General features: G+C 49.6%; 1 protein-coding gene across 1 annotated transcript; it reads left to right on the top strand.

The window, feature by feature from the left end:
* Nucleotides 1-99: 99 nt before the first annotated feature.
* LOC129693782 (syntaxin-binding protein 4-like) lies at nucleotides 100-12924 on the top strand. The gene is made up of 4 exons (XM_055630551.1): nucleotides 100-212; nucleotides 500-543; nucleotides 2338-2498; nucleotides 12678-12924. The coding sequence occupies exons 1-4, from the start codon at nucleotides 132-134 to the stop codon at nucleotides 12737-12739; spliced, it is 348 nt and encodes a 115-aa protein (XP_055486526.1). The 5' UTR covers nucleotides 100-131; the 3' UTR covers nucleotides 12740-12924.
* The last annotated feature ends 14451 nt before the right edge of the window (nucleotides 12925-27375 follow it).

The raw sequence follows: 27375 nt of genomic DNA, 5'->3' as shown, positions 1-27375 counted from the left end.
CACATAAACGCACACACACACACATATGTAGTACACACACACACACACACACACACGCGTGTTGATGCACACACTGACAGTGTTGCCGTGTGCAGGACGACACACAGGACCTGAGGAAGAGGCTCGCCGTGATGGACTGTCAACTCCGCAAGAGCGAGGCGGCTCGCAAAACATTCCAGCTGTCGACCGGGAAACTGCTGCAGTTTGTGGAGGTGACTGCCTGTCCACCCCCCCCCCCCCCTGCCTCACTCCACCCTCTCCCCCATCACTCTACACCCCCTCTCTCCCCCCCTCCACCCCCCCTCTCCCCCCCTCTCTATCCCTCTGTCCCCCCCCCACCCTCCCCCCCTCCCTCTCCCCCCCTCTCTCTCTCCCCCTCTCCCCCTCTCTCCCCCCTCTCTTACCCCACCCTCACTCCCCCTCTCCACGGACACTGCCCCAGCCGCCCGCCCCCAGTGCATACTGTAGGCTGACTGACCTTTGCTCTGGGGTACCCCAGAAGGATCTGCCCACAGACACTGCAGCCGCCCGCACCAGCGCATGGTAGGTAACGTGGGGTGGAGGCTCTTGCAACCTGTCCCATCTCCAAATCTGAGGAAAGACATTCTTGCCATAGAGGGAGTACAGAGAAGGTTCACCAGACTGATTCCTGGGATGTCAGGACTTTCATATGAAGAAAGACTGGATAGACTCGGCTTGTACTCGCTAGAATTTAGAAGATTGAGGGGGGATCTTATAGAAACTTACAAAATTCTTAAGGGGTTGGACAGGCTAGATGCAGGAAGATTGTTCCCGATGTTGGGGAAGTCCAGGACAAGGGGTCACAGTTTAAGGATAAGGGGGAAATCTTTTAAAACCGAGATGAGGAAAAAAAAATTCACACAGTGAGAAGTGAATCTGTGGAATTCTCTGCCACAGAAGGTAGTTGAGGCCACAGTTCATTGGCTATATTTAAGAGGGAATTAGATGTGGCCCTTGTGGCTAAAGGGATCAGGGGGTATGGAGAGAAGGCAGGTACAGGATACTGAGTTGGATGATCAGCCATGATCATATTGAATGGCGAATGGCACAGGCTCGAAGGGCCGAATGGCCTCTACTCCTGCACCTATTTTCTATGTTTCTATGCAACCTGTTTCTCTCGTGGTTCACAGACTCGCCAGCCGCCTGCCACTATCGCGGGCTGGAAGAGTCTGTGTACCACGTGTATATGGAGTGTGTGGTGTTGCAGCCCCCTGTTCCACTATCTACAGGGGCTGCTCCTTGCCTTCTGGCTGCATTTCACACCCTGGGACCACCCTCATCTTTGGACACCCTGTGCGTAGGGGAGAGGGTCGGGGGGCTGAAGATGTCCTGGTTGTGTTGCTCCTGGGCCTGGCCAAGCTGGCCATCCGCGAGTCAAGGCGGCAGGCGGTGGAGGACTTTACCCGAGCCGGCTGCCTGCCTGTCCCTTTACCAGGGATATGTCCGTGCCTGGGTGGTGTATGAGAGGGAGTACTCTCCTGGGGGAGTTCCGGGACCGCTGGGCTCCGCGGGGGGTGGAATGTATCCTCAATAATGATGGGGAAATAGTAATCTATGTAAATTAGTTTTACTTGTAAAGTGGCCGTGAGCTTGTTATGAATAATTTAGTATCACATGCACATTATTGGCAATTTATGAATACATTATATTTGTTTAAAGAGATACAGCGCGGAAACAGGCCCTTCGGCCCACCCAGTCCGTGCCGACCAGCGATCCCCGCACACTAACACTACCCAACACACACCAAGCACAATTTACACATTTACACCAAGCCAATTAGCCTACAAACCTGCACGTCTTTGGAGTGTGGGAGGAAACCGGAGATCCCAGAGAAAACCCACGCAGGTCACGGGGAGAACATGCAAACTCCGTACCGACAGCACCCGTAGTCGGGATCGAGCCCGGGTCCCTGGCGCTGTGAGGCAGCAACTCTACAGCACTCCAAAGACGTACAGGTTTGTAGGTTAAATGGCTTGGCGCATTTGTAAATTGTCCCTAGTGTGTGTGTGTAGGATAGTATTCATGTGCGGGGATCGCTGGTCGGCGTGGACCCGATGGGCCGAAGGGCCTGTTTCCACGCTGTATCTCTAAACTAAATTGAATCAGTGATTAAATCTCTGATTTCGATCAGGTTTTTATTCAGATCTAAGGTAGACACAAAATGCTGGGGATAACTCAGCGGGACAGGCAGCTTCACTGGAGGGAAGGAATAGGTGACGTTTCTGGGCGAGACTCGTCTTCAGACTGGGTGGGTGGGTGGGGGAGAGAGGGCCGTTCTTGCACGGTGTCTAACGGCAGCTCCTGTTCCTGTTCCAGTTACAGCCCTGCTGCCAGGAGGTTTTCGGGACCGCCGGCAGCTCAGAGCCTCTCACGGAGCAGCCCCGGCAACACCAGCAACAACAGCGGCAAGGTGGCGGGACTCAGCTCACAGGCCCAGGAACTGTGTACGTCTGTACGTGCCCTGATAGAGGCTGACTGTGAGTACACTGCCTTACTGCGCCACAGGCCAGGGTTTGCGTCCTGACTAGTTCAAGAGAGTTTATTGTCATGTGGCCCAGATAGGACAAAGAAATTCTTGCTTTGCTTCAGCATACAGAACATAGTAGGCATGAATACAGAACAGATCAGTGTGTCCATATACCATGATATAAATATATACACACATGAATAAATAAACTGCAAATAAACAGATAATGGGTTATTTAATGTACAGAGTTTTGTCCGAGCCAAGTTTAATAGCCTGATGGCTGTGGGGAAGTAGCTATTCCTGAACCTGGTCGTTGCAGTCTTCAGGCTCCTGTACCTTCTACCTGAAGGTAGCGGGGAGATGAGTGTGTGGCTACAGGCTCTGTCTGTACGGAGTTTGTACGTTCTCCCCGTGACCTGCGTGGGTTTTCTCCGGGTGCTCCGGTTTCCTCCCACGCTCCAAAGACGTGCAGGTTTGTAGGCCAATTGGCTTTGGTAAATTTATAAATTGTCCCTAGTGTGTGGGATAGTGCTAGCATGCGGAGCCGGTGGGCCGAAGGGACTGTTTCTGCGCTGTATCTCTAAACTAAACTACATAAAAGCCAGACATAGGCAGTCTGTGGCAACTGCTCATAAATATAACATGGCCATGAATAATATGTTCCTTATCGTGCCTATTTATAGAGAGAAAAGTTACATCCGATAGAAAATAAAAGAATGATTCTATTTAGCAGCCAAGTGTGAGCGCTAACTTAACACCGATCTCTAAACAATATCCATATCTAACAAGTGGACAGACAAGGAGTGTTTATACTTGCATGAGGAGTTTTTAGTTTAGAGATACAGCACGGAAACAGGCCCTTCGGCCCACCGTGTCCGTGCCAGCCAGCGATCCCCGCACGCTAACACTATCCTACACACACTAGGGATAATTTTACATTTATACCCGGCCAATGAACCTACAAACCCGCACGTCTTTGGAGTGTGGGAGGAAACCGGAGCTCCCGGAGAAAACCCACGCAGGTCACGGGGAGAACAATAGACAATAGGTGCAGGAGTAGGCCATTCGGCCCTTTCGAGAGAGCACCGCCATTCAATGTGATCATGGCTGATCATCTACAATCAGTACCCTGTTCCTGCCTTCTCCCCATATCCCCTGACTCCGCTATCTTTAAGAGCCCTATCTAGCTCTCTCTTGAAAGTATCCAGAGAACCGGCCTCCACCACCCTCTGAGGCAGAGAATTCCACAGACTCACCACTCTGTGAGAAAAAGTGTTTCCTCGTCTCCGTTCTAAATGCAACGTACAAACTCTGTACAGACAAGATTCAAGATTCAATAGAGTTTCTTGTCACGTGTCCCAGATAGGACAATGAAATTCTTGCTTTGCTTCAGCACAACAGAATATTGTTGGCATGAATACAGAACAGATCAGTGTGTCCATACACCAATGAATATATATATACACACATCAATAAACAGATAATGGGCTATTAATGATCAGAGTTTTGTCCGAGCCAGGTTTAATAGCCTGATGGCTGTGGGGAAGTAGCTATTCCTGTACCTGGACGTTGCAGTCCAGTTACTCCAGCACTCTGTGAAACGTCACCTATCCATGTTCTCCACAGATGCTGCCTGACCCGCTGAGTTACTCCAGCACTCTGTGAAACGTCACCTATCCATGTTCTCCACAGATGCTGCCTGACCCGCTGAGTTACTCCAGCACTCTGTATGGCTTTTTCTTTGCAAACCAGCGTCAGCAGTTCCCTTTGTCGACTTAAATTGGGACATAACTCCTCCCCGCAATAGAGTTTCTTGTCACGTGTCCCAGATAGGACAATGAAATTCTTGCTTTGCTTCAGCACAACAGAATATTGTTGGCATGACTACAGAACAGATCAGTGTGTCCATATACCATAGAATATATATATATACACACATCAATAAACAGATTAAGTGCAATATGCTGTTAGAGTTCAGAGTTTGTCCGAGCCAGGTTTAATAGCCTGATGGCTGTGGGGAAGTAGCTATTCCTGAACCTGGTCGTTGCAGTCTTCAGGCTCCTGTACCTTCTACTTGATGGTAGCGGGGAGATGAGTGAGTGGCCAGGATGGTGTGTGGGTCCTTGATGATACTGCCAGCCTTTATGAGGCAGCGACTGCGATAAATCCCCTCGATGGAAGGAAGGTCAGAGTTGATGATGGACTGGGCAGTGTTTGCTACTTGTTGTAATCTTTTCCTCTCCAGGACGCTCAAATTGCCGAACCAAGCCACGATGCAACCGGTCAGCATGCTCTCTACTGTGCACCTGTAGAAGTTAGAGAGAGCCCTCCTTGACAAACCGACTCTCCGTAATCTTCTCAGGAAGTAGAGGCGCTGATGTGCTTGCTTTATACAGCACCCGTAGTCAGGGTGTAACCCGGGTCTCTGGTGCTGTGAGGCCGAGAGAGAGAGAGAGAGAATTCACATCCATTAGGAAAGGAAATGAAAGCTCTTGAACAGCTACAGGTGAGGACTAACACAGAACATCTTTAAAATTATCCATTTCTAATGAGTGGAAATGAGCAGTGAAGTAGAGTTTTAATTTGCTTGAGCTGTTCATAGTCCAGTTTATTGCCACGTGTAGCGAGGTACAGTGAAAAGCTTTTTGTTGCATGCTAACCAGTCAGCGGAAAGACAACACATGATTACAATCGAACCACTTACAGTGTACAGATACATGCTATGAATAACGTTTGGTGCAAGGTAAAGTCTAATCAAATGTGTAGGAAGGAATTGCAGATGCCGGTTTAAACCAAAGATAGACACAAAGTGCTGGAGTAACTCAGCGGGTCAGGCAGTTTCTGTGGAGAACATGGATAGGTGACGTTTCACAGAGTGCTGGAGTAACTCAGCGGGTGCAGCAGCATCTGTGGAGAACATGGATAGGTGACGTTTCACAGAGTGCTGGAGCAACTCAGCGGGTCAGGCAGCATCTGTGGAGAACCTGGATAGGTGACGTTTCCATAGATGCTGCTGGAGTAACTCAGCGGGTCAGGCAGCATCTGTGGAGAACATGGATAGGTGACGTTTCACAGAGTCCCTTCTTTGGAGTGAGCTCAGCGGGAATATAGGCAGCATAACCTGTGTAGCTAGTGACAACACAGAGCAGACTTGAATCCAAACGCACCACAGAGATGCGGAACTTACATTTTGTCGACCTCTCCCTATATCTCAGGCCCTCAAGTCGTGGCAACATCCTCGTAAATCTTCTCCGTATAATTTTCCAGCTTGATAATATCTTCCTAGATCTTATAGAATCTTACAAAATTCTTAAGGGGTTGGACAGGCTAGATGCAGGAAGACTGTTCCCGATGTTGGGGAAGTCCAGGCAAGGGGTCACAGTTTAAGGATAAGGGGGAAATCCTTTAGAACCGAGAGGCGAAGAAGATTTTTCACGCAGAGAGTGGTGAATCTCTGGAACTCACTGCCACAGAAGGTAGTTGAGGCCAGTTCATTGGCTGCATTTAAGAGGGAGTTAGATGTGGCCCTTGTGGCTAAAGGGATCAGGGGGTATGGAGAGAAGGCAGGTACGGGATACTGAGTTGGATGATCAGCCATGATCATATTGAATGGCGGTGCAGGCTCGAAGGGCCGAATGGCCTACTCCTGCACCTATTTTCTATGTTTCCTATAACATGGGGAATTCTTAGTCACAGAGGCCAAGTCAGTGGATATATTTAAGGTGGAGATAGATAGATTGTTGATTAGTGCGTGTGTCAGGGGTTATGGGGAGAAGGCAGGAGAATGGGGTTAGGAGGGAGAGAGATAGATCAGCCATGACTGAGTGGCGGAGTGGACTTGATGGGCCGAATGGCCTCATTCTGCTCCCATCACTTCTGATCTTATGATCTTATGAAAACGACTTGAGAGGCGTGGGAACTGATGACGAGCCTTGTCATCAGACGGAACACGCCTGTAAGATCCAGGAGCGATGTAAATCTTGCAGCAAAATCACAGGAACATGGGCAGATACACGCAGAGAAAACCATAAATCATACATGAATTAACATAACTTAACATCAATTGCACATAAATCATACATGGATCTGCATAAATCACCATACAATGTGCATAAATAATGCATGGACTTAATGCATAGTACATAAATGCCATATAAAATTCCACAGGACAGTAACAATATCCGGTGCAGGGAAACAGGACGCAGCGGGTAGAGCTGCTGCCTCACAACGCCAGACACCCGGGTTCCATCCAGATTACGGGCGCTGTCTGTACGGAGTTTGCACGTCCTCCCCGTGACCTGCGTGGGTTTCCTCAGTCCGGGCGTTCCGGTTTCCTCCCACGCTGCAAAGATGTGCGGGTTTGTAGGTTAATTGGCTAGGTATGAATGCAAATTTGTCCCTAGTGTGTGTGTGTGTGTGTGTGTGTGTAGGATAGTGTTAGTGTGCGGGGATCGCTGGTCGGCGCGGACTCGATGGGCCGAAGGGCCTGTTTCTACGTTGTATCTCCAAACTAAAAACTAAAAAAACTAAATCTAAGGAAACTTAATTATCAGCTGGATTTTGGTCTAATTAAATTTAAACTTTTCTTGTCCAACCTCCTGCAGCCACTGTGGGTCTGTGTGTGTGTAATTATTCGTGCCTTTTTAATAATCACAGTGATTCTATTGCCCCTGTGGATGTGCTGTGTGGCTGGTTTATCTGTGTGTACTGTCTATGATTCTCAATGGGGATCTGGCCAGCTAAGCACAACTGATGGACCATGTGCAGTTTTGGTCCCCTCGTTTGAGGAAGGACATTCTTGCTATTGAGGGAGTGCAGCGTAGGTTTACAAGGTTAATTCCCGGGATGGCGGGACTGTCATATGCTGCGAGAATGGAGCGGCTGGGCTTGTACATTCTGGAGTTTGAGAGGGGATCTCATTGAAACATATAACATTGTTAAGGGTTTGGACACGCTAGAGGCAGGAAACATGTTCCCGATGTTGGGGGAGTCCAGAACCAGGGGCCACACACAGTTTAAGAATAAGGGATAAGCCATTTAGAACGGAGACGAGGAAACACTTTTTCTCACAGAGAGTGGTGAGTCTGTGGAATTCTCTGCCTCAGAGAGCGGTGGAGGCAGGTTCTCTGGATGCTTTCAAGAGAGAGCTAGATAGGGCTCTTAAAGATAGCGGAGTCAGGGGAGAAGGCAGGAACGGGGTACTGATTGGGGATGATCAGCCATGATCACAATGAATGGCGGTGCTGGCTCGAAGGGCCGAATGGCCTCTACTCCTGCACCTATCGTCTATTAACTCGTTCCACTGTTCGATTCCCTGTATCCCTTCGTTATTAGACTCAAAAAGCTGGAGTAACTCAGTGGGACAAGCAGCATCTGTGGAGAGAAGAATGAAGAAGGGTCTCAACCCGAAACGTCACCTAGTCCTTCACTCCATAGATGCTGCCTCGGTACACGTGACAATAAACTAAAGTGAACTGACTGTGAACGAGCCGCTGGTCCGCACTACCCGCTGCAGGGCCGGGTTAATCCGTGCCGGTCGACAGATCCACCTCCTCCCTGCCTCTCTCTCTATTTATAGATACCCTGAGATATCTGCTGGCAACTCCAGCTATTTCTCACACTAACTTGTTTATCTAGCCTTCCGCATGATTCCCGTCCTGTCCCTGCCCCCATCACCCCCCCCCCTCCTGTAACCCCCACCTCCAACCCCACACCCCTCCCAATAGACAATAGGTGCAGGAGTAGGCCATTCGGCCCTTCGAGCCAGCACCAGCACCGCCATTCAATGTGATCACGGCTGATCATCCCCAATCAGTACCCCGTTCCTGCCTTCTCCCCATATCCCCTGACTCCGCTATTTTTAAGAGCCCTATCTAGCTCTCTCTTGAAAGCATCCAGAGAACCTGCCTCCACCGCCCTTTGAAGCAGAGAATTCCACAGACTCACCACTCTCTGTGAGAAAAAGTGTTTCCTCGTCTCCGTTCTAAATGGCTTACCCCCTATTCTTAAACTGTGTGGCCCCTGGTTCTGGACTCCCCCAACATCGGGAACATGTTTCCTGCCTCTAGCGTGTCCAAACCCTTAATAATCTTATATGTTTCAATGAGATCCCCTCTCATCCTTCTAAACTCCAGAGTGTACAAGCCCAGCCGCTCCATTCTATCAACATACGACAGTCTCGCCATCCCGGGAATTAACCTGTTTCCTGCCTCTAGCGTTTCCAAACCGTATGCAATGTAAATATTGGCCCTAGCACCTGTAGGATAGTGTTAATATCGCTGGTCGGGGTGGACTGGGTGGGCCGAAGGGCCTGTTTCCGCACTGTGTGTCTAAACATAACTGAAACAAAGTGCAGTGCAGGGTTGTATGGCTCGGGGCATCCTGCAGCTCCTGACATTCTGTCTCTCCTGCTGCCAGAGCTCTGGACTCCTTCTATAAATATCAGCAGCAGCGACGGGCCTGTCAGGCCGTGTTAGTGTCAGCAGTGGCTGCTGAAACATTCACACACGGACAACATACTCACAAAGAGAACAGCACCGCACAGCAATAGACCCCTACGCACACATGCACACACATGCACACACACACACACACACACACACACACACACACACATGCACACCACCACACACACACGCACACACACACACACACATACACACACACACACACACACACACACACACACACACACACACACACACACACACACACACACACACACACACACACACACACACACACACACACACACACACACACACACACACACACACATATATACACACACACACACTCACACAGTTTAAGGATAAAGGGGAAATCGGGAAAATGTCCGTTATTCGGAGCTTTTCGTTATTTGGAATTTCAGATAAACGGCTTTGCACCTGTGTATGTATATATACACACACACACACATATATACACACACACACACACACACACACACACACACACACATATATACACACACACACACATATACACACACACACACATACACACACACACACACATACACACACACGCACACATACACATATACACACACACATACACACACACACACACACACACACACAAACGCACACACACACACACACACACACACACAGCGCCGAGTTTGACTAATCCCCTCTGCCTGCATGTGATCCAGGGCCCTCCGCTCCCCCCACATCCACGTGCCCGTCCAAACGTCAAACACCACGGCCGTATTTGCCTCCACCAAGATTCAAGAGAGTTTATTGTCATGTGTCCCTGATAGGACAATGAAATTCATGCTTTGCTTCAGCACATCAGAACATAGTAGGCATGAATACAGAACAGATCAGTGTGTCCATATACCATTGTATAAATATATACACACATGAATAAATAAACTGATAAAATGCAAATAACATATAATGGGTTATTAATGTTCAGAGTTTTGTCCGAGCCAGGCTTAATAGCCTGATGGCTGTGGGGAAGTAGCTATTCCTGAACCTGGACGTTGCAGTCTTCAGGCTCCTGTACCTTCTACCTGAAGGTAGCGGGGAGATGAGTGTGTGGCCAGGATGGTGTGGGTCCTTGATGATACTGCCAGCCTTTTTGAGGCAGCGACTGTGATAAATCCCCTCGATGGAAGGGAGGTCAGAGCCGATGGTGGACTGGGCAGTGTTTACTACTTTTTGTAGTCATTTCCTCTCCAGGGCGCTCAAGTTGCCGAACCAAGCCACGATGCAACCGGTCAGCATGCTCTCCCACCCATGGCAGCGCGTTCCAGGCACCCACCACCCTCTGTGGGGAAAAAACAAGCCCCGCACATCACCTTTAGACTTTTCCCCTCTCACCTTAAAACTGTGCCCTCTAGTCTTTAACATCTCCTCCCTCAATTATGCATGCACATAGATAGGGTAGACAGCCAGAACCTTTTTGCCCAAGGATTAGAAGGCACAGTTTTAAGGTGAGAGGGACAGATTTTTTACACACAGGTGCCTGGAATGCGTTGTCAGGTGTGGTGGTGGAGGCAGGGACCATAGTGGTGTTTAAGAGACTTCTAGACAGGTACATGGATATGCAGGGAATGGAGGGATATGGACCACGTGCAGGCAGATGGGATTAGTTTAATTTGGTGCCGTGTTTTGCAAGACACAGCGCAGCGGGTAGAGCTGCTGCCTCACAGCGCCAGAGACCCAGGTTCGATCCTGACCACGGGCGCTGTCTGTACGACGTCTGTACGTTCTCCCCGTGACCTGCGCGCGTTTTCTCCGGGCGCTCCGGTTTCCTCCCACACTCCAAAGACGTGCAGGTTTGTAGATTGATTGGCTCGACAGGTGGTGGTGAATGTGGTCGACTGGGCTTGTGTTCACTGGAATTTAGAAGGATGAGAGGGGATCTTATGGAAACATGTAAAATTCTTAATGGATTGCACAGGCTAGGTGCAGGAATAATGTTCCCGATGTTGGGGGAGTCCAGAACCAAGGATCACTCAGTTCAAGAATAAGGGGTCGGCCATTTAGGAATGAGATGAGGAAAAACGTTTCCATCCAGAGAGTTGTGAATCTGTGGAATTCTCTGCCACAGAAGGCAGCGGTGGCCGGTTCACTGGATGTTTTCAAGAGAGAGTTAGATTTATTTCATCGGGCTAACGGAATCAAGGGATGTGGGGAGAAAGCAGGAACGGGGCACTGATTGTGGATGATCAGCCACGATCATATTGAATGGCGGTGCTGGCTTGAAGGGCCGAATGGCCTACTCCTGCACCTATTGTCTATGTTTTTAGAGTGTAGGATAGAACTCGTGTAACCGGGTGACTGCTGGTTGTCGAGGACTCAGTGGGCTGAAGGGCCTGTTTCAATAGACAATAGACAATAGGCAATAGGTGCAGGAGTAGGCCATTCGGCCCTTCGAGCCTGCACCGCCATTCAATATGATCATGGCTGATCATCCAACTCAGTATCCCGTACCTGCCTTCTCTCCATACCCTTTGATCCCCTTAGCCACAAGGGCCACATCTAACTCCCTCTTAAATATAGCCAATGAACTGGCCTCGACTACCCTGTGTGGCAGAGAGTTCCAGAGATTCACCACTCTCTGTGTGAAAAAAGTTCTTCTCATCTCGGTTTTAAAGGATTTCCCCCTTATCCTTAATCTGTGACCCCCTTGTCCTGGACTTCCCCAACATCGGGAACAATCTTCCTGCATCTAGCCTGTCCAACCCCTTAAGAATTTTGTAAGTTTCTATAAGATCCCCTCTCAATCTCCTAAATTCTAGTGAGTATAAACCAAGTCTATCCAGTCTTTCTTCATAAGACAGTCCTGACATCCCAGGAATCAGTCTGGTGAACCTTCTCCGCACTCCCTCTTTGGCAATAATGTCCTTCCTCAGATTTGGAGACCAAAACTGTACGCAATACTCCAGGTGTGGTCTCACCAAGACCCTGTACAACTGCAGTAGAACCTCCCTGCTCCTATACTCAAATCCTTTTGCTATGAAAGCTAACATACCATTCGCTTTCTTCACTGCCTGCTGCACCTGCATGCCTACTTTCAATGACTGGTGTACCATGACACCCAGGTCTCGTTGCATCTCCCCTTTTCCTAGTCGGCCACCATTTAGATAATAGTCTGCTTTCCTGTTTTTGCCACCAAAATGGATAACCTCACATTTATCCACATTATACTCCATCTGCCAAACATTTGCCCACTCACCCAGCCTATCCAAGTCACCTTGCAGTGTGATTCAACGTGATCATGGCTGATCATCCCCAACGCTGTATCTCTTAAGCAAACCAAACTCGATACTAAAACTAAACGTTGTGGGGATGTGCGATTTTAGTTTAGTTTAGAGATACAGCGCGAAAACAGGCCCTTCGGCCCACCAAGTCCGTGCCGACCAGCGATCCCCGCACACTAATACTATCCTACACACACACTAAGAACAGTTTACAAATACACCAAGCCAATCAATCTACAAACCTGCACGTCTTTGGAGTGTGGGAGGAAACCGGAGCACCCGGAGAAAACCCACGCGGGTCACGGGGAGAACGTGCAAACTCCGTACAGACAGCACCCGTAGTCGGGATCGAACCCGGGTCTCCGGCGCCGTGAGGCAGCAGCTCTACCCGCTGCGCCACCGTGGCCGGCCAGTGTTGGAGTGGGTGATCTTCCTTTGTGGACTCTCACTGCCTCTCCCTCTACTCCCCCCCAGGCCTGCCCTACGGATGGGAGGAGTCTCACACCACGGATGGCACCAAGTACTTCATCAAGTGAGTATCTCGGGGGAATGTATCTGCCTTGTGGGTAGCTGGGAACTGCAGGCACTGAATGCTTGGCCTTCCACCGTTAAACTTCAGTTCAGTCGCTGATGTGGGCTGGTGGTCCCAACTCAGGAGACGACCTCTTGAAGGTGGACAAAAATAGCTGGAGTAACTCAGCAGGTCAGGCAGCATCTGTGGAGAACATGGATAGGTGACGTTTCACAGAGTGCTGGAGTAACTCAGCGGGTCAGAGCAGCATCTGTGGAGAACATGGATAGGTGACGTTTCACAGAGTGCTGGAGTAGGCAACTCAGCGGGTCAGGCAGCATCTGTGGAGAACATGGATAGGTGACGTTTCACAGAGTGCTGGAGTAACTCAGCGGGTCAGGCAGCATCTGTGGAGAACATGGATAGGTGACGTTTCACAGAGTGCTGGAGTAACTCAGCGGGTCAGGCAGCATCTGTGGAGAACATGGATAGGTGACGTTTCGGGCTGAAACCCTTCTTCATGACATCTGCAGTTCCTTGTTAAACCCTCTTGATATTGTTGGACATGTGATTCTAGTTCAGTGGACTGAACCTCTGTTCAGTTTCAGTTTAGCTTATTGTCACGTGTATCGAGGTACAGTGAAAAGCTTTTGTCGTATGCTATCCAGTCAGCGGAAAGATGTTTAGTGCAAGATGAAGCCCATTAAAATCCAAACAAGGATAGTCCAAGGGTCTCCAATGAGGTAGATAGTAGTTCAGGACCGCTCTCTGGTTGTGGTTGGATGGTTCAGTTGCCTGATAACAGCCGGGAAGAAACTGTCCCTGAATCTGGAGGTGTGCCTTTGGAGATACAGCGCGCAAACAGGCCCTTCGGCCCAGCGAGTCCGTGCCGACCAGCGATCACCCCGTACACGAGCACTATCCTACACACACTGGGGACACTTTACAATTTTTAACCAAAGCCAATTGGCCTACAAACCTGCCCGTCTTTGGAGAGTGGGAGGAAACCGGAGCACCCGGGGAAAACCCCACGCAGGTCACGGGGAGAACGTGCAAACTCCGTACAGACAGCGCCCGTAGTCGGGATCAAACCCGGGTCTCTGGCGCTGTGAGGCAGCAGCTCTACCCGCTGCGCCACCTCGCCAACCTGAGTCCAATTTCCTTTATACCTGGATTTCAAAATTTACGAGACTTTAATTGTTACCGACAATGGAGCAATGAAACACTTACCTGCAGCAACTTAAAAGGCCCAGAAACTCAACAGACACGGATAAATACATCGATAACAATTCAATCAATGAATGTGTGGTGGTGCGCGCTTTCAAGCTTCTGTACCTTCTGCCGGACGGGAGCGGGGAGGAGGAGGAGGAATGACCGGGGTGGGACAGGGACAAGTCTGTGATGATGTCGGCTGCTTTCCCGAGGCAGCGTGAAGTGTAGATGGAGTCGATGGTGGGGAGTGTGGTCTGTGTGATGGACTGGGCTACATCTACAATGGTGGGGAGTGTGGTGTGTGTGATGGACTGGGCTACATCTACAATGGTGGGGAGTGTGGTGTGTGTGATGGACTGGGCTACATCTCCAACTCCCAGCAATCTCCTGCGTGTTGGGCATTGCTGTTGCCAAACCAAGCTGTGATTGAGCCCGACAGTGTCGTTCATGTGATGCATCTGTCGGAGTTGCCAAAGTGCCAAATTCCCAGAGTCTTGTGAGGAAGTAGGTATGTTGGTGAGCTTTCTTTGGTTGTAAGCCAGGTGGTTTTTAGACTTTCAGCGGGTGCAGCAGCATCTATGGAGCTAAGGAAATAGGCAACGTTTCGGGCCGAAACCCTTCCGGGTTTCGGCCCGAAACGTTGCCTATTTCCAGAAGTGTTTCGGCCCGAAACGTTGCCTATTTCCAGAAGTGTTTCGGCCCGAAACGTTGCCTATTTCCTTCGCTCCGTAGATGCTGCTGCACCCGCTGAGTTTCTCCAGCTTTTTTGTATACCTTCGATTTTCCAGCATCTGCACAGTTCCTTCTTAAACAACATGTTCCCGATGTTGGGGGAGTCCAGAACCAGGGGCCACACAGTCTAAGAATGAGGGGTGAGCCATTTAGAACAGAGACGAGGAAACACTTTTTCACACAGAGAGTGGTGAGTCTGTGGAATTCTCTGCCTCAGAGGGCGGTGGAGGCTGGTTCTCTGGATGCTTTCGAGAGAGAGCTAGATAGGGCTCTTAAAGATAGCGGAGTCAGGGGATATGGGGAGAAGGCAGGAATGGGGTACTGATTGGGGATGATCAGCCGTGATCATATTGAATGGCGGTGCAGGCTCGAAGGGCCGAATGGCCTACTCCTGCACCTATTGTCTATGTTTCTATAGGACAATGAAATTCTTGCCTTGCTTTGTGTGTCTATCTGGAGTTTATGGTGGAGCAGTGTGGGATTGGACAGTATTGTGTGTGGTGGGGGGGGGGGGGGGGTGGAAAGGAGTTACAAATGAGTAAAGACAAAGGAATCTGAGAGCTTAGAGAAGAATTAAGAGATGAGCGTGCAAGTGTAGCTAGTAATCAAGAAGTTAGATGTCACGTTTACTTTTATAGCTGGGGGGGGTTTGCAGGTTAAATATAGAGAAATATTCCCACTATGTCGAGGCTATTAACCACAACTAGAGAACTGTGAACTAGTTCTGGTCCTCGTTGTATAGTGAAGTCCAATTTCCTTCGCTCCATAGATCATGAGAAATGATCTCACTGAGAGATGTGAAGAGGGGGAGAGAGAGAGCGGGGGGGAGAGGCTGAGATCCTGCTGTTATTTAGGCCCAGGTTTACTAATGTCAGGTGTGTCAAGCCTTTGATCAGTCGCTGTTCTTAGGCATGTGACTCACATTTGAAAGTTTACAAAAATGTCACTCAGCGTAAATAATTTGAATGCCATCGTAGCTTGTTTATGTCATTCCTTTTGAACGTGGTTCCTCAACCGCCCGTAGCTAGGCCGTGCCTCAAGCCTTTGTGGGATGCTTGGCCAGAGTTTGCCCTTTGTATAAGGTCACGTTGCGATCTACCAAACCTGGATCGGAAACACCCTGCTTCCTTGTGGCTTCCCCGACTCGCCCACGTGCAAAACCACTCGTGTGGGAAGGAACTGCAGGTGCTGGTTTACACCGAGGATAGACACAAAGTGCTGGAGTAACTCAGAGAAGGATCGGGGTCGAGACACTCCTGAGTCTGAAGAAGGGTGTCGACCCGAGACATCACCCATTCCCTGATCCAGAGATGCAGCCTGTCCCGCTGAGTTACTCCAGCATTTTGTGTCTAAAGTCCGATCAAAGATAGGAGACTGAGTGGGACCAACCTTGATGGGGTATGTTGGTCGGCACGGACATGTTGGGCTGAAGGGCCTGTTTCTGTGCTGTATTGGGCCCAGAAACAGTCCCTTTGGCCCATCCTATCCATGCTATCCATTGGCATACTGGGCTAGTTCCATTTATCTGCACGGGCCCAGTTCCCAAATGTCTTTGTAATGTTGTTATTGTACCTGCCTGCTCCGGCAGCTTGTTCTGTACACACAAAGCTGCCCTTCAAGTTCCGATTAAATCTCCCCCCCCCCCCCCCCCACCCCCCACCTTAAATCTGTGGTTCCCTAGCCCTCAGTAAAAGATTCTGTGAATTCACCCTGTCTGTTCCCTCGTGATCTTACACGCCTCTATAAACGCACCCCTCAGCCTCCTGTGCTCCAAGGAATAAGGTCCTGACCTGCCTGGCCTCTCCCTGTCTCAGACCCTTGAGTCAATAGACACTAGGTGCAGGAGTAGAGGCCATTCGGCCCTTCGAGCCAGCACCGCCATTCAATGTGATCATGGCTGATCATCCCCAATCAGTACCCCGTTCCTGCCTTCTCCCCATATCCCCTGACTCCACTATCTTTAAGAGCCCTATCTAGCTCTCTCTTGAGAGCATCCAGAGAACCTGCCTCCACCGCCCTCTGAAGCAGAGAATTCCACAGACTCACCACTCTCTGTGAGAAAAAGTGTTTCCTCGTCTCCGTTCTAAATGGCTTACCCCTTATTCTTAAACTGTGTGGCCCCTGGTTCTGGACTCCCCCAACATCGGGAACATGTTTCCTGCCTCTAGCGTGTCCAAACCCTTAATAATCTTATATGTTTCAATGAGATCCCCTCTCATCCTTCTAAATTCCACAGTGTACAAGCCCAGCGGGCCGCCGCCACCTTTACCGGGGCGGTTAAGGGCGAGGGGGAAGTGCTGGCTCTCTCGCGAGGAAACGCCCAGACGCTGAGAACAGATGTTGACGGCCCATCCCCGCCCCACGTCCCGCAGGCTCATGCCGACTGCTTCAAAAGCAGAACCTGTCCTGGGGAGCATTGCTTGATAATCTGCCTGGTTCCAGTCCTTCAAAAAACAGGAAATTCATGAGTAACGCAGTGTTGAAAACAAACTGTAACACAGACTCTCTGTGTGTCCTTCAAACTTCAAAGCAGCCGGCACAAACAGCCAGCCACTGCCCCACTTATCCACGAGCTTGTTCCCTTCACCGAGTCGAACCACTGACGTTTCTGTACATCCACCGCGCTAGGCCTGTCACACTTATCGGCGATTTGTTTCAGCGACTTGGAGGCGCCCGTCATAGTCAAAGTCAAAGTCTATTCGTCACATACACATACGAGATGTGCAGTGAAATGAAAAGTGGCAATGCTCGCGGACTTTGTGCAAAAAAACTACAAAACAGAATGGAACAGAATCACATATTCACATATTGCATATCTGTGGGAGGAAAAAAAGAAAAAAACAGCTATTTAAAAAGACACCACACACCAGTAGAGTGGTTCAGTAAAGTTAGTCCCTGGTGAGATTACTGTCCTAGTGGCCTCCGGGAAGAAACTCCTTCTCAGCCTCTCCGTTCTCACAGCATGGCAACGGAGGCGTTTGCCTGACCGTAGCAGCTGGAACAGTCCGTTGCTGGGGTGGAAGGGGTCTCCCATGATTTTGTTTGCTCTGGAGTTGCACCTCCTGTTGTATAGTTCCTGCAGGGGGGCGAGTGAAGTTCCCATGGTGCGTTCGGCCGAACGCACTACTCTCTGCAGAGCCTTCTTGTCCTGGGCAGAGCAATTCCCAAACCAAATCGTGATGTTTCCGAACAAGATGCTTTCCACAGCCGCTGCATAGAAGCACTGGAGGATCCTCGGAAACACTCTGAATTTCCTCAATTGCCTGAGGTGGTAAAGGCGCTGCCTTGCCTGACTCACGAGTGCTGCAGAAGGTCGCTGAAAATATTCAACATGTTGAAAATCCAGCGGAGACCAGAACAAGGTACGACTCTTTGGGCGACTGCTCATGGCCATACAGGCGTAACACTGTGACCATTTCACGGGGTGAAGCCTGTATGGTCGTGAGCAAAACCAATATCCTGGCGGGGAGATTTGCAAAGGCTACTGGGGAGACTTTAAACTAGAACGGTTGGGGGGAGGGACTCAAATAGAGAAAGCTAGTAGACAGTGTGTGAGGCAGGAGGCAGAGAATGATAGCACTCAGACCCAACATGTAGGGGGGAAAGAAGAAAAAGATAGTAAACAGAGAATAAGGGAGGGTTTCTTAAATGTGTGAGCAGAGAGACAGAGGGGTGTAAAATGAGGGTAGAAGCAATAGATAGCAAGGTGAAAAGTAAAAGTGGCAGGCAGACAAATCTAGGGCAAAAATCAAAAAGGGCTACTTTTCAACATAATTGTATAATGGGTAAGAGTGTTGTAAAAACAAGTCTGAAGGCTTTGTGCCTCAATGCAAGGAGCATTCGTAATAAGGTGGATGAGTTGAATGTGCAGATAGCTATTAATGACTATGATATAGTTGGGATCACGGAGACATGGCTCCAGGGTGACCAAGGCTGGGAGCTGAACATCCAGGGATATTCAATATTCAGGAGGGGTAGACTGAAATGAAAAGGAGGTGGGGTAGAGTTGGGTTAGAGAGGAGATTAACGCAATGGAAAGGAAGGACATTAGTTTGGAGGATGTGGAATCGATATGGGTAGAGCTGCGAAACACTAAGGCGCAGAAAACGCTAGTGGGAGTTGTGTACAGGCCACCTAACAGTAGTAGTGGAGTTGGGGATGGTATCAAACAGGAAATTAGAAATGCGTGCAACAAAGGTAAAACAGTTATAATGGGTGACTTCAATCTACATATAGATTGGGTGAATCAAATTGGCAAAGGTGCTGAGGAAGAGGATTTCTTGGAATGTATGCGGGATAGTTATCTAAACCAACATGTAGAGGAACCAACGAGAGAGCAGGCTATTCTAGACTGGGTATTGAGTAATGAGGAAGGGTTAGTTAGCAATCTTGTTGTGCGTGGCCCCTTGGGCAAGAGTGACCATAATATGGTTGAGTTCTTCATTAGGATGGAGAGTGACATTGTTAATTCAGAAACAAGGGTCCTGAACTTAAAGAAAGGTAACTTTGAGGGTATGAGACGTGAATTGGCCAAGATGGCAATTGATACTTAAAGGGTTGACGGTGGATATGCAATGGAAGGCATTTAAAGACTGCATGGATAAACTACAACAATTCATCCCAGTTTGGCAAAATAATAAATCAGGGAAGGTAGTACATCCGTGGATAACAAGGGAAATCAGGGATAGTATCAAAACAAAAGATGATGCATACAAATTAGCCAGAAAAAGCAGCCTACCAGAGGACTGGGAGAAATTCAGAGTCCAGCAGAGGAGGACAAAGGGCTTAATTAGGAAAGGGAAAATAGATTATGAAAGAAAACTGGCAGGGAACATAAAAACTGACTGCAAAAGTTTTTATAGATATGTGAAGAGAAAAAGATTAGTTAAACCAAATGTAGGTCCCTTGCAGTCAGAAACAGGTGAGTTGATCATGGGGAACAAGGACATGGCAGACCAACTGAAAAACTACTTTGGTTCTGTCTTCACTAAGGAAGACATAAATAATCTGCCAGAAATAGCAGGGGACCGGGGGGTCAAATGAGATGGAGGAACTGAGTGAAATCCAGGTTAGCCAGTGGTGTTAGGTAAATTGAATGGATTAAAGGCCGATAAATCCCCAAGGCCAGATAGGCTGCATCCCAGAGTACTTAAGGAAGTAGCCCCAGAAATAGTGGATGCATTAGTGATAATTTTTCAAAACTATTTATATTCTGGAGTAGTTCCTGAGGATTGGAGGGTAGCTAATGTAACCCAACTTTTTAAAAAGGGAGGGAGAGAGAAAACGGGGAATTACAGACCAGTTAGACTAACGTCGGTAGTGGGGAAACTGCTAGAGTCAGTTATTAAAGATGGGATAGCAGCACATTTGGAAAGTGGTGAAATCATTGGACAAAGTCAGCATGGATTTATGAAGGGTAAATCATGTTTGACGAATCTTATAGAATTTTTTGAGGATGTAACTAGTAGCGTGGATAAGGGAGAACCAGTAGATGTGTTATATCTGGACTTCCAGAAGGCTTTCGACAAGGTCCCACATAAGAGATTAGTATACAAACTTAAAGCACACGGTATTGGGGGTTCAGTATTGATGTGGATAGAGTACTGGCTGGCAAACATGAAGCAAAGAGTAGGAGTAAACGGGTCCTTTTCACAATGGTGGGCAGTGACTAGTGGGGTACCGCAAGGCTCAGTGCTGGGACCCCAGCTATTTACAATATATATTAATGATTTGGACGAGGGAATTGAATGCAACATCTCCAAGTTTGCGGATGACACGAAGCTGGGGGGCAATGTTAGCTGTGAGGAGGATGCTAGGAGACTGCAGGGTGACTTGGATAGGCTGGGTGAGTGGGCAAATGCATGGCAGATGCAGTATAATGTGGATAAATGTGAGGTTATCCACTTTGGTGGCAAAATCAGGAAAGTAGACTATTATCTAAATGGTGGCCGATTAGGAAAACGGGAGATGCAACGAGACCTGGGTGTCATGGTACACCAGTCATTGAAAGTAGGCATGCAGGTGCAGCAGGCAGTGAAGAAAGCGAATGGTATGTTAGCATTCATAGCAAATGGATTTGAGTATAGAAGCAGGGAGGTTCTACTGCAGTTGTACAGGGTCTTGGTGAGACCACACCTGGAGTATTGCGTGCAGTTTTGGTCTCCTAATCTGAGGAAAGACATTCTTGCCATATAGGGAGTACAGTGAAGGTTCACCAGACTGATTCCTGGGATGTCAGGACTTTCATATGAAGAAAGACTGGATAGACTCGGCTTGTACTCGCTAGAATTTAGAAGATTGAGGGGGGATCTTATAGAAACTTACAACATTCTTAAGAGGTTGGACAGGCTAGATGCAGGAAGATTGTTCCCGATGTTGGGGAAGTCCAGAACAAGGGGTCACAGTTTAAGGATAAGGGGAAGTCTTTTAGGACTGAGATGAGAAAAAAAAAATTTCACACAGAGAGTGGTGAATCTCTGGAATTCTCTGCCACAGAGGGTAGTTGAGGCCACAGTTCATTGGCTATATTTAAGAGGGAGTTAGATGTGGCCCTTGTGGCTAAAGGGATCAGGGGGTATGGAGAGAAGGCAGGGACGGGATACTGAGTTGGATGATCAGCCGTGATCATATTGAATGGCGGTGCAGGCTCGAAGGGCCGAATGGCCTCTACTCCTACACCTATTGTCTATGTATCTATGTGAGTAGTCGCCCAGAAGAGACGTACCTTGTTCTGGTCGCCAGTGGATTTTCAGCATGTGGAACATTTTGTCACCGACCTCCTGCCATTGCAAGCCGCAGAAACAATTGTGTCAGTGGGGCAGGCCCTTTACAGTGTGGGTCAGTGGTTGTGGGTCTGGGGGCGTCTGGTGTGGTGTATGTGAAGGATCATACGTTAGGATGGGCAGGAGATGGGGCAACAACATTATGTGTGTAGGAAGGAACTGCAGGTGCTGGTTTAAACCACAAAAAGCCGGAGTAACTCAGCGGGACAGGCAGCATCTCTGGAGAGAAGGAATGGGTGACGTTTCGGGTCGAGACCCTTCTTCAGACGTTAGGGTTAGGGTTACACACTAGCTCCCATTCCCTCTTAGGTTCAGGCTCGATTGGAGCAGAATTAGGCCATTCGGCCCATCATGTCTGCTCCGCTATTCAGTCACGGCTGCTCTGTCTTTCCCTCTCAACCCCATTCTCCTGCCTTCTCCCCCTATCTCCCGACACCCGTACAAATCGAGAGTCTGGCAATTTCCGGCTCCACAGCCTTCAGTGGCAATGAATTCGGCACGGCACGGCACGTCACGGTGGCGCAGCGGTAGAGTTGCCGCCTCACAGCGCTAGAGGCCCGGGTTCCATCCGTGCTGTCTGTACGGAGTTTGCACGTTTTCCCCGCGCTCGCTGGTCAGTGCAGCCTCGACTGGGCAGTAGGGCTTGTTTCCGCGCTGTATCTCTAAACTAAACTAAACACAACACAGATTCACCACCCTCTGACTAAAGAAATTCATCCTCATCTCCTTTCTAAAGGTACGTCCTTTGATTCTGAGGCTGTGCCCTCTGATCCTAGACTCTCCCACTAGTGGAAACATCCTCTCCACATCCACTCTAACTAAGTGGGTCAGGCAGCATCTGTGGAGAACATGGATAGGTGACGTTTCACAGAGTGCTGGAGTAACTCAGCGGGTCAGGCAGCATCTGTGGAGAACATGGATAGGTGACGTTTCACAGAGTGCTGGAGTAACTCAGCGGGTCAGGCAGCATCTGTGGAGAACATGGATAGGAGATGTGTCTCCATCAGTCTGAAGAAGGGTACAGAACCTTCAAAGCCTAAAGATTCTAGATTAGTACGGGTGTCGAGGGTTATGGGGGGAAGGCAGGAGAATGGGGTTGGGAGGGAGAGATAGATCAGCCATGATTGAATGGCAGAGTAGACTTGATGGGCCGAACGGCCTAATTGTGTTCCTATCACTGATGGACATGTATGTGTGGTGTTATTTCAGCCATGTGACCCAGATGACCTCGTGGGTTCACCCGGTGACCAGTGCGCTGCCCCGCGCGGACCGGGCCAGAGACACCACGTCACGGGAACCTCCAGACTTCAAGAGCTGACGGAGGCAACAGGAGCTCGAACCTTGGGGACACCTGGACAACTGGACAACTGGACACCTGGACACCTGGACACCTGGACTGGACACCTGGACATCTGGACACCTGGACACCTGGACACCTGGACATCTGGACACCTAGACACCTGGACACCTGGACATCTGGACATCTGGACACCTGGACACCTGGACATCTGGACATCTGGACACATCTGGACACCTGGACACCTGGACACCTGGACACCTGGACATCTGGACACCTGGACACCTGGACACCTGGACACCTGGACATCTGGACATCTGGACACCTGGACACCTGGACACCTGGACATCTGGACACCTGGACACCTGGATCACATCTGGACACCTGGACATCTGGACACCTGGACACCTGGACACCTGGACATCTGGACATCTGGACACCTAGACACCCTGGACATCTGGACACCTAGACACCTGGACACCTGGACTGGACATCTGGACACCTGGACACCTGGACATCTGGACATCTGGACACCTGGTCATCTGGACACCTGGACACCTGGACACCTGGACATCTCTGGACATCTGGACATCTGGACACCTGGACACCTGGACATCTGGACATCTGGACACCTAGACACCTGGACACCTGGACATCTGGACATCTGACACCTAGACACCTGGACACCTGGACATCTGGACATCTGGACACCTGGACATCTGGACATCTGGACACCTGGACACCTGGACAACTGGACACCTGGACACCTGGACACCTGGACACCTGGACACCTGGACACCTGGACACCTGGGACACCTGGACACCTGGACACCTGGACACCTGGACATGGACACACGGATACCTGGACACCTGGCCATCTGGACACCTGGACACCTGGACACCTGGACATCTGGACACACGGATAATTGGACACCTGGACATCTGGACATCTGGACACCTGGACAACTGGACATCTGGACATCTGGACACCTGGACAATTGGACATCTGGACATCTGGACACCTGGACACCTTGACTCCTGGACATCTGGACACTGCTTCCAACGCACACAACCACCTTCCACCAATCACACCAAGAGCTAGATCACCAGGAAGATCCACAGACACTTTGAGATTTGCCCGCTGAATGTCTGCGGCCTTTCCTCAGCAAACTAGACTTTGGACAAGCGAGGGACGGCTGTCATTGAGTGGAGATCTGACCTCTGCTCCGAGCCTCAGTTCACTCGGGGGTGAGATGGGAGAGGTCAGCTCCTGAATGAATCTACAAGTGGCTGAATTCTGATCCGGTGCCCACCCATATCACAAGATAAAAGGCATTCTATAAATTACAGCCGTGTGGGGCTGGTAGAAGCTGCTTAATGTTACAGTCATTGGGTGTGGGGAAGGCAGCGTTTATGAATGAATGAATGAATTAGTTTAATATTGGCCAAGTATTCACATACAAGGAATTTGCCTTGGTGCTCCGCCCGCAAGTGACAACGGCATCCAGTGACAATGTCTATAGGTCTGGGAGTGTGTGACGGGACCTTCAGCATGTCTGACCATTGCTGTTTCTGTCCTGATTGTTGCTTGTTGCTAACAATGGGTGAAGCCTATCCCCTTCCTCAGTCCCAGTCCCGAGACCCTCTCTCACTCACCAATAAAAAGCAAACATTCTCTTCGTGGAAACGCAGACTCTTATCTCGTTCACCATCTTAAATCCACGTTGGGTGGAAGATGACGGAGTAACTCAGCGGAACAGGCAGCATCTCTGCAGAGAAGGACAATAGACAATAGGTGGAGGAGTAGGCCATTCGGCCCTTCGAGCCAGCACCGCCATTCAATGTGATCATGGCTAATCATCCCCAATCAGTACCCCGTTCCTGCCTTCTCCCCATATCCTCTGACTCCGCTATCTTTAAGAGCCCTATCTAGCTCTCTCTTGAAAGTATCCAGAGAATCTACCTCCACCGCCCTCTGAGGCAGAGAATTCCACAGACTCACCACTCTCTGTGAGAAAAGGTGTTTCCTCGTCTCTGTTCTAAATGGCTTACTCCTTATTCTTAAACTGTGTGGCCCCTGGTTCTGGACTCCCCCAACATGGGGAACATGTTTCCTGCCTCTAGTGTGTCCAATGGGCGACGTTTCGGGTCAAGACCCTTCTTCAGACCAAGAGTCAGGGGAGAGGGGGATACAGAGATAAGGAAGGGTAAGGTGTGAAAACACAGATCAAAGGAGACGATGATTCAAGGACGTTCAGTGTTAATTGAGGGAAAAGTGACAATGAGTCATAGAGTGATACAGCATGGAAACAGGCCCTTCAGCCCAACCTGCCCACACCAGCCAACATGCCCCAGCTACACTAGTCCCACCTGCCTGCGTTTGGTCCATATCCCTCCAAACCCGTCCTATCCATGTACCCGTCTAACTATTTCTTAAACCTGCGTGGGTTTTCTCCGGGATCTTCAGTTTCCTCCCACACTCCAAAGACGTGCAGGTTTGTAGGTTAATTGGCTTGGTGTGAATGTAAGATTGTCCCTAGTGTGTGTAGGGTAGTGTTAGTGTGCGGGGATCGCTGGTCGGTGCGGACTCGTTGGGCCGAAGGGCCTGTTTCCGCGCTGTTTCCGCGCTCTAAACTAAATTAAATAAAATTAAAATCTTTCTCCCCTCACCTTAAACCCACGTCCTCTGGTTTTCGACTCCATGATCAGTCTGAAGAAGGGTCTCGACCTGAAACGTCGCCCATTCCTTCTCTCTAGAGACGCTGTATGTCCCGCTGAGTTACTCCAGCACTTTGTGTTTATCTTCGGCGTAAACCGGCACCTGCAGTTCCTTCCAGCGTATTCCCATCTCGCATTGGGGCTGAGCCTGGATTTTTTGGTGTCGTCTTTGAGTGCTTTTATTTTAATGACACCGAATGCTGCAACATGACACAGAGTGGGAGTGTGGGTGGGTGTGGGAGAGGTCCTGTCGAACACACAGGCAGGCTGCAACCTCATTCACGGCCGGCATGAGCTGCATTCATTGGAGACCTGTCCCATCCAGACCCTAAAACACCTCCTCCCCTGTGGAACAACCAAGCCTAGTTTGTAGGTGTACAATCCATTCATACATTAAACCAAGTTGCTACTTAACATGTGGAGGAAGGAACTGCAGGTGCTGGTTTAAATCGAAGAACGACACAAAGTGCTGGAGTATCTCAGGAAAGAACTGCACCAGGAAAGATCAGTCTGAAGAAGGGTCTCGACCCGAAACGTCACCTATCCATGTTCTCCACAGATGCTGCCTGACTCACTGAGTTATGGTGCAGCAGTATCTATGGAGCGAAGGAAATAGGCAACGTTTCGGGCCGAGACCCTTCTGGAAATAGGCAACGTTTCCGGCCGAAACCCGGAAGGGTTTCGGCCCGAAACGTTGCCTATTTCCTTAGCTCCATAGATGCTGCTGCACCCGCTGAGTTACTCCAGCACTCTGTGAAACGTCACCTATCCATGTTCTCCACAGATGCTGCCTGACCCGCTGAGTTACTCCAGCACTCTGTGAAACGTCACCTATCCATGTTCTCCGCAGATGCTGCCTGACCCGCTGAGTTACTCCAGCACCAGCATCTTCCCTTGCCTCTGTATTCTACTGTGTGCAGAGTCCAGAAGACCCTAGCCAGTATCGACCATTTAACATACTCACAGTCAGTTCCACAGTATTAGCTCACAGTCTTGCCATTAACTCATTCATTGTCGTCACACGGAAACATGGACAATAGGTGCAGGAGGAGAGGCCATTCGGCCCTTCGAGCCAGCACCGCCATTCAATGTGATCACGGCTGATCATCCACAGTCAGTACCCCGTTCCTGCCTTCTCCCCATATCCCCGGACTCCGTTAGCCTCAAGAGCCAAATCCAACTCTCTCTTGACTTACCTTAGTGCTCCCGTTACCCGCGGAGACCAGACGCTGCCAGCTGGTACCTGCCGTGAACCTTCACTAACTGTGTATCCCGACGTTAAGACAAGATCGGAGATGTTGCGATCTGGTGTCTAGAGTTTTTTTTGGGGGGGGGGGGGGGGTTTCCCGAAGCAAATGTACAAGACTAGAACAAACTGCATATAAAATTACACAGTTCTCGTACAACTTCAATTTTAACTTTTTTAGCTTTAAAATAAAGGGAAAGAAAAAGAGAGAGAAGAGGGTGATAACCTTCGCCCCCCCCCCCCCCCCCCCTCCTCCCCCCCCCCCCCCAATCCACCCCCACCCAATCCCCCCCCCCCCGTCCACCTCACCCAACCCATAGTTGGAGTTAAATCCAAAGTCATGTTGAGCCATACTGATTGGGGATGATCAGCCATGGTCACAATGAATGGCGGTGCTGGCTCGAAGGGCCGAATGGCCTCTACTCCTGCACCTGTTGTCCATTCCTGTCATGGTCGGGTCCACGTCTATAATATCGCCCTTCGTACTCCCACACTTCAATGGGCGCAGATGGAATGAGTGGTGGGGAGTCTGGTCCGTGTGTCCAGAACCAGGGGCCATACAGTCTTAGAATAAAGGGGAGGTCATTTAAGACTGAGGTGAGAACAAACGTTTTCACCCAGAGAGTTGAGAATTTGTGGAATTCCCTGCCACAGAGGGCAGTGGAGGCCAAGTC

Source organism: Leucoraja erinacea, unplaced genomic scaffold, assembly GCF_028641065.1.
Source record: "Leucoraja erinacea ecotype New England unplaced genomic scaffold, Leri_hhj_1 Leri_424S, whole genome shotgun sequence".
Lineage (NCBI taxonomy): Eukaryota > Metazoa > Chordata > Chondrichthyes > Rajiformes > Rajidae > Leucoraja > Leucoraja erinaceus.
The sequence above is the reverse complement of the archived record's forward strand: the minus strand, read 5'-3'. Positions and strand labels throughout refer to the sequence as shown.

What these genes read in the sequence shown, in the direction of transcription:
- LOC129693782 (XM_055630551.1), top strand. Translation starts at nt 132, where the DNA reads ATGGACTGTCAACTCCGCAAGAGCGAGGCGGCTCGCAAAACATTCCAG. An exon ending in AACTGCTGCAGTTTGTGGAG is followed by an intron (nt 213 to 499) that starts GTGACTGCCTGT and finishes GGGGTACCCCAG; the next exon opens with AAGGATCTGCCCACAGACAC. An exon ending in GCCGCCCGCACCAGCGCATG is followed by an intron (nt 544 to 2,337) that starts GTAGGTAACGTG and finishes TTCCTGTTCCAG; the next exon opens with TTACAGCCCTGCTGCCAGGA.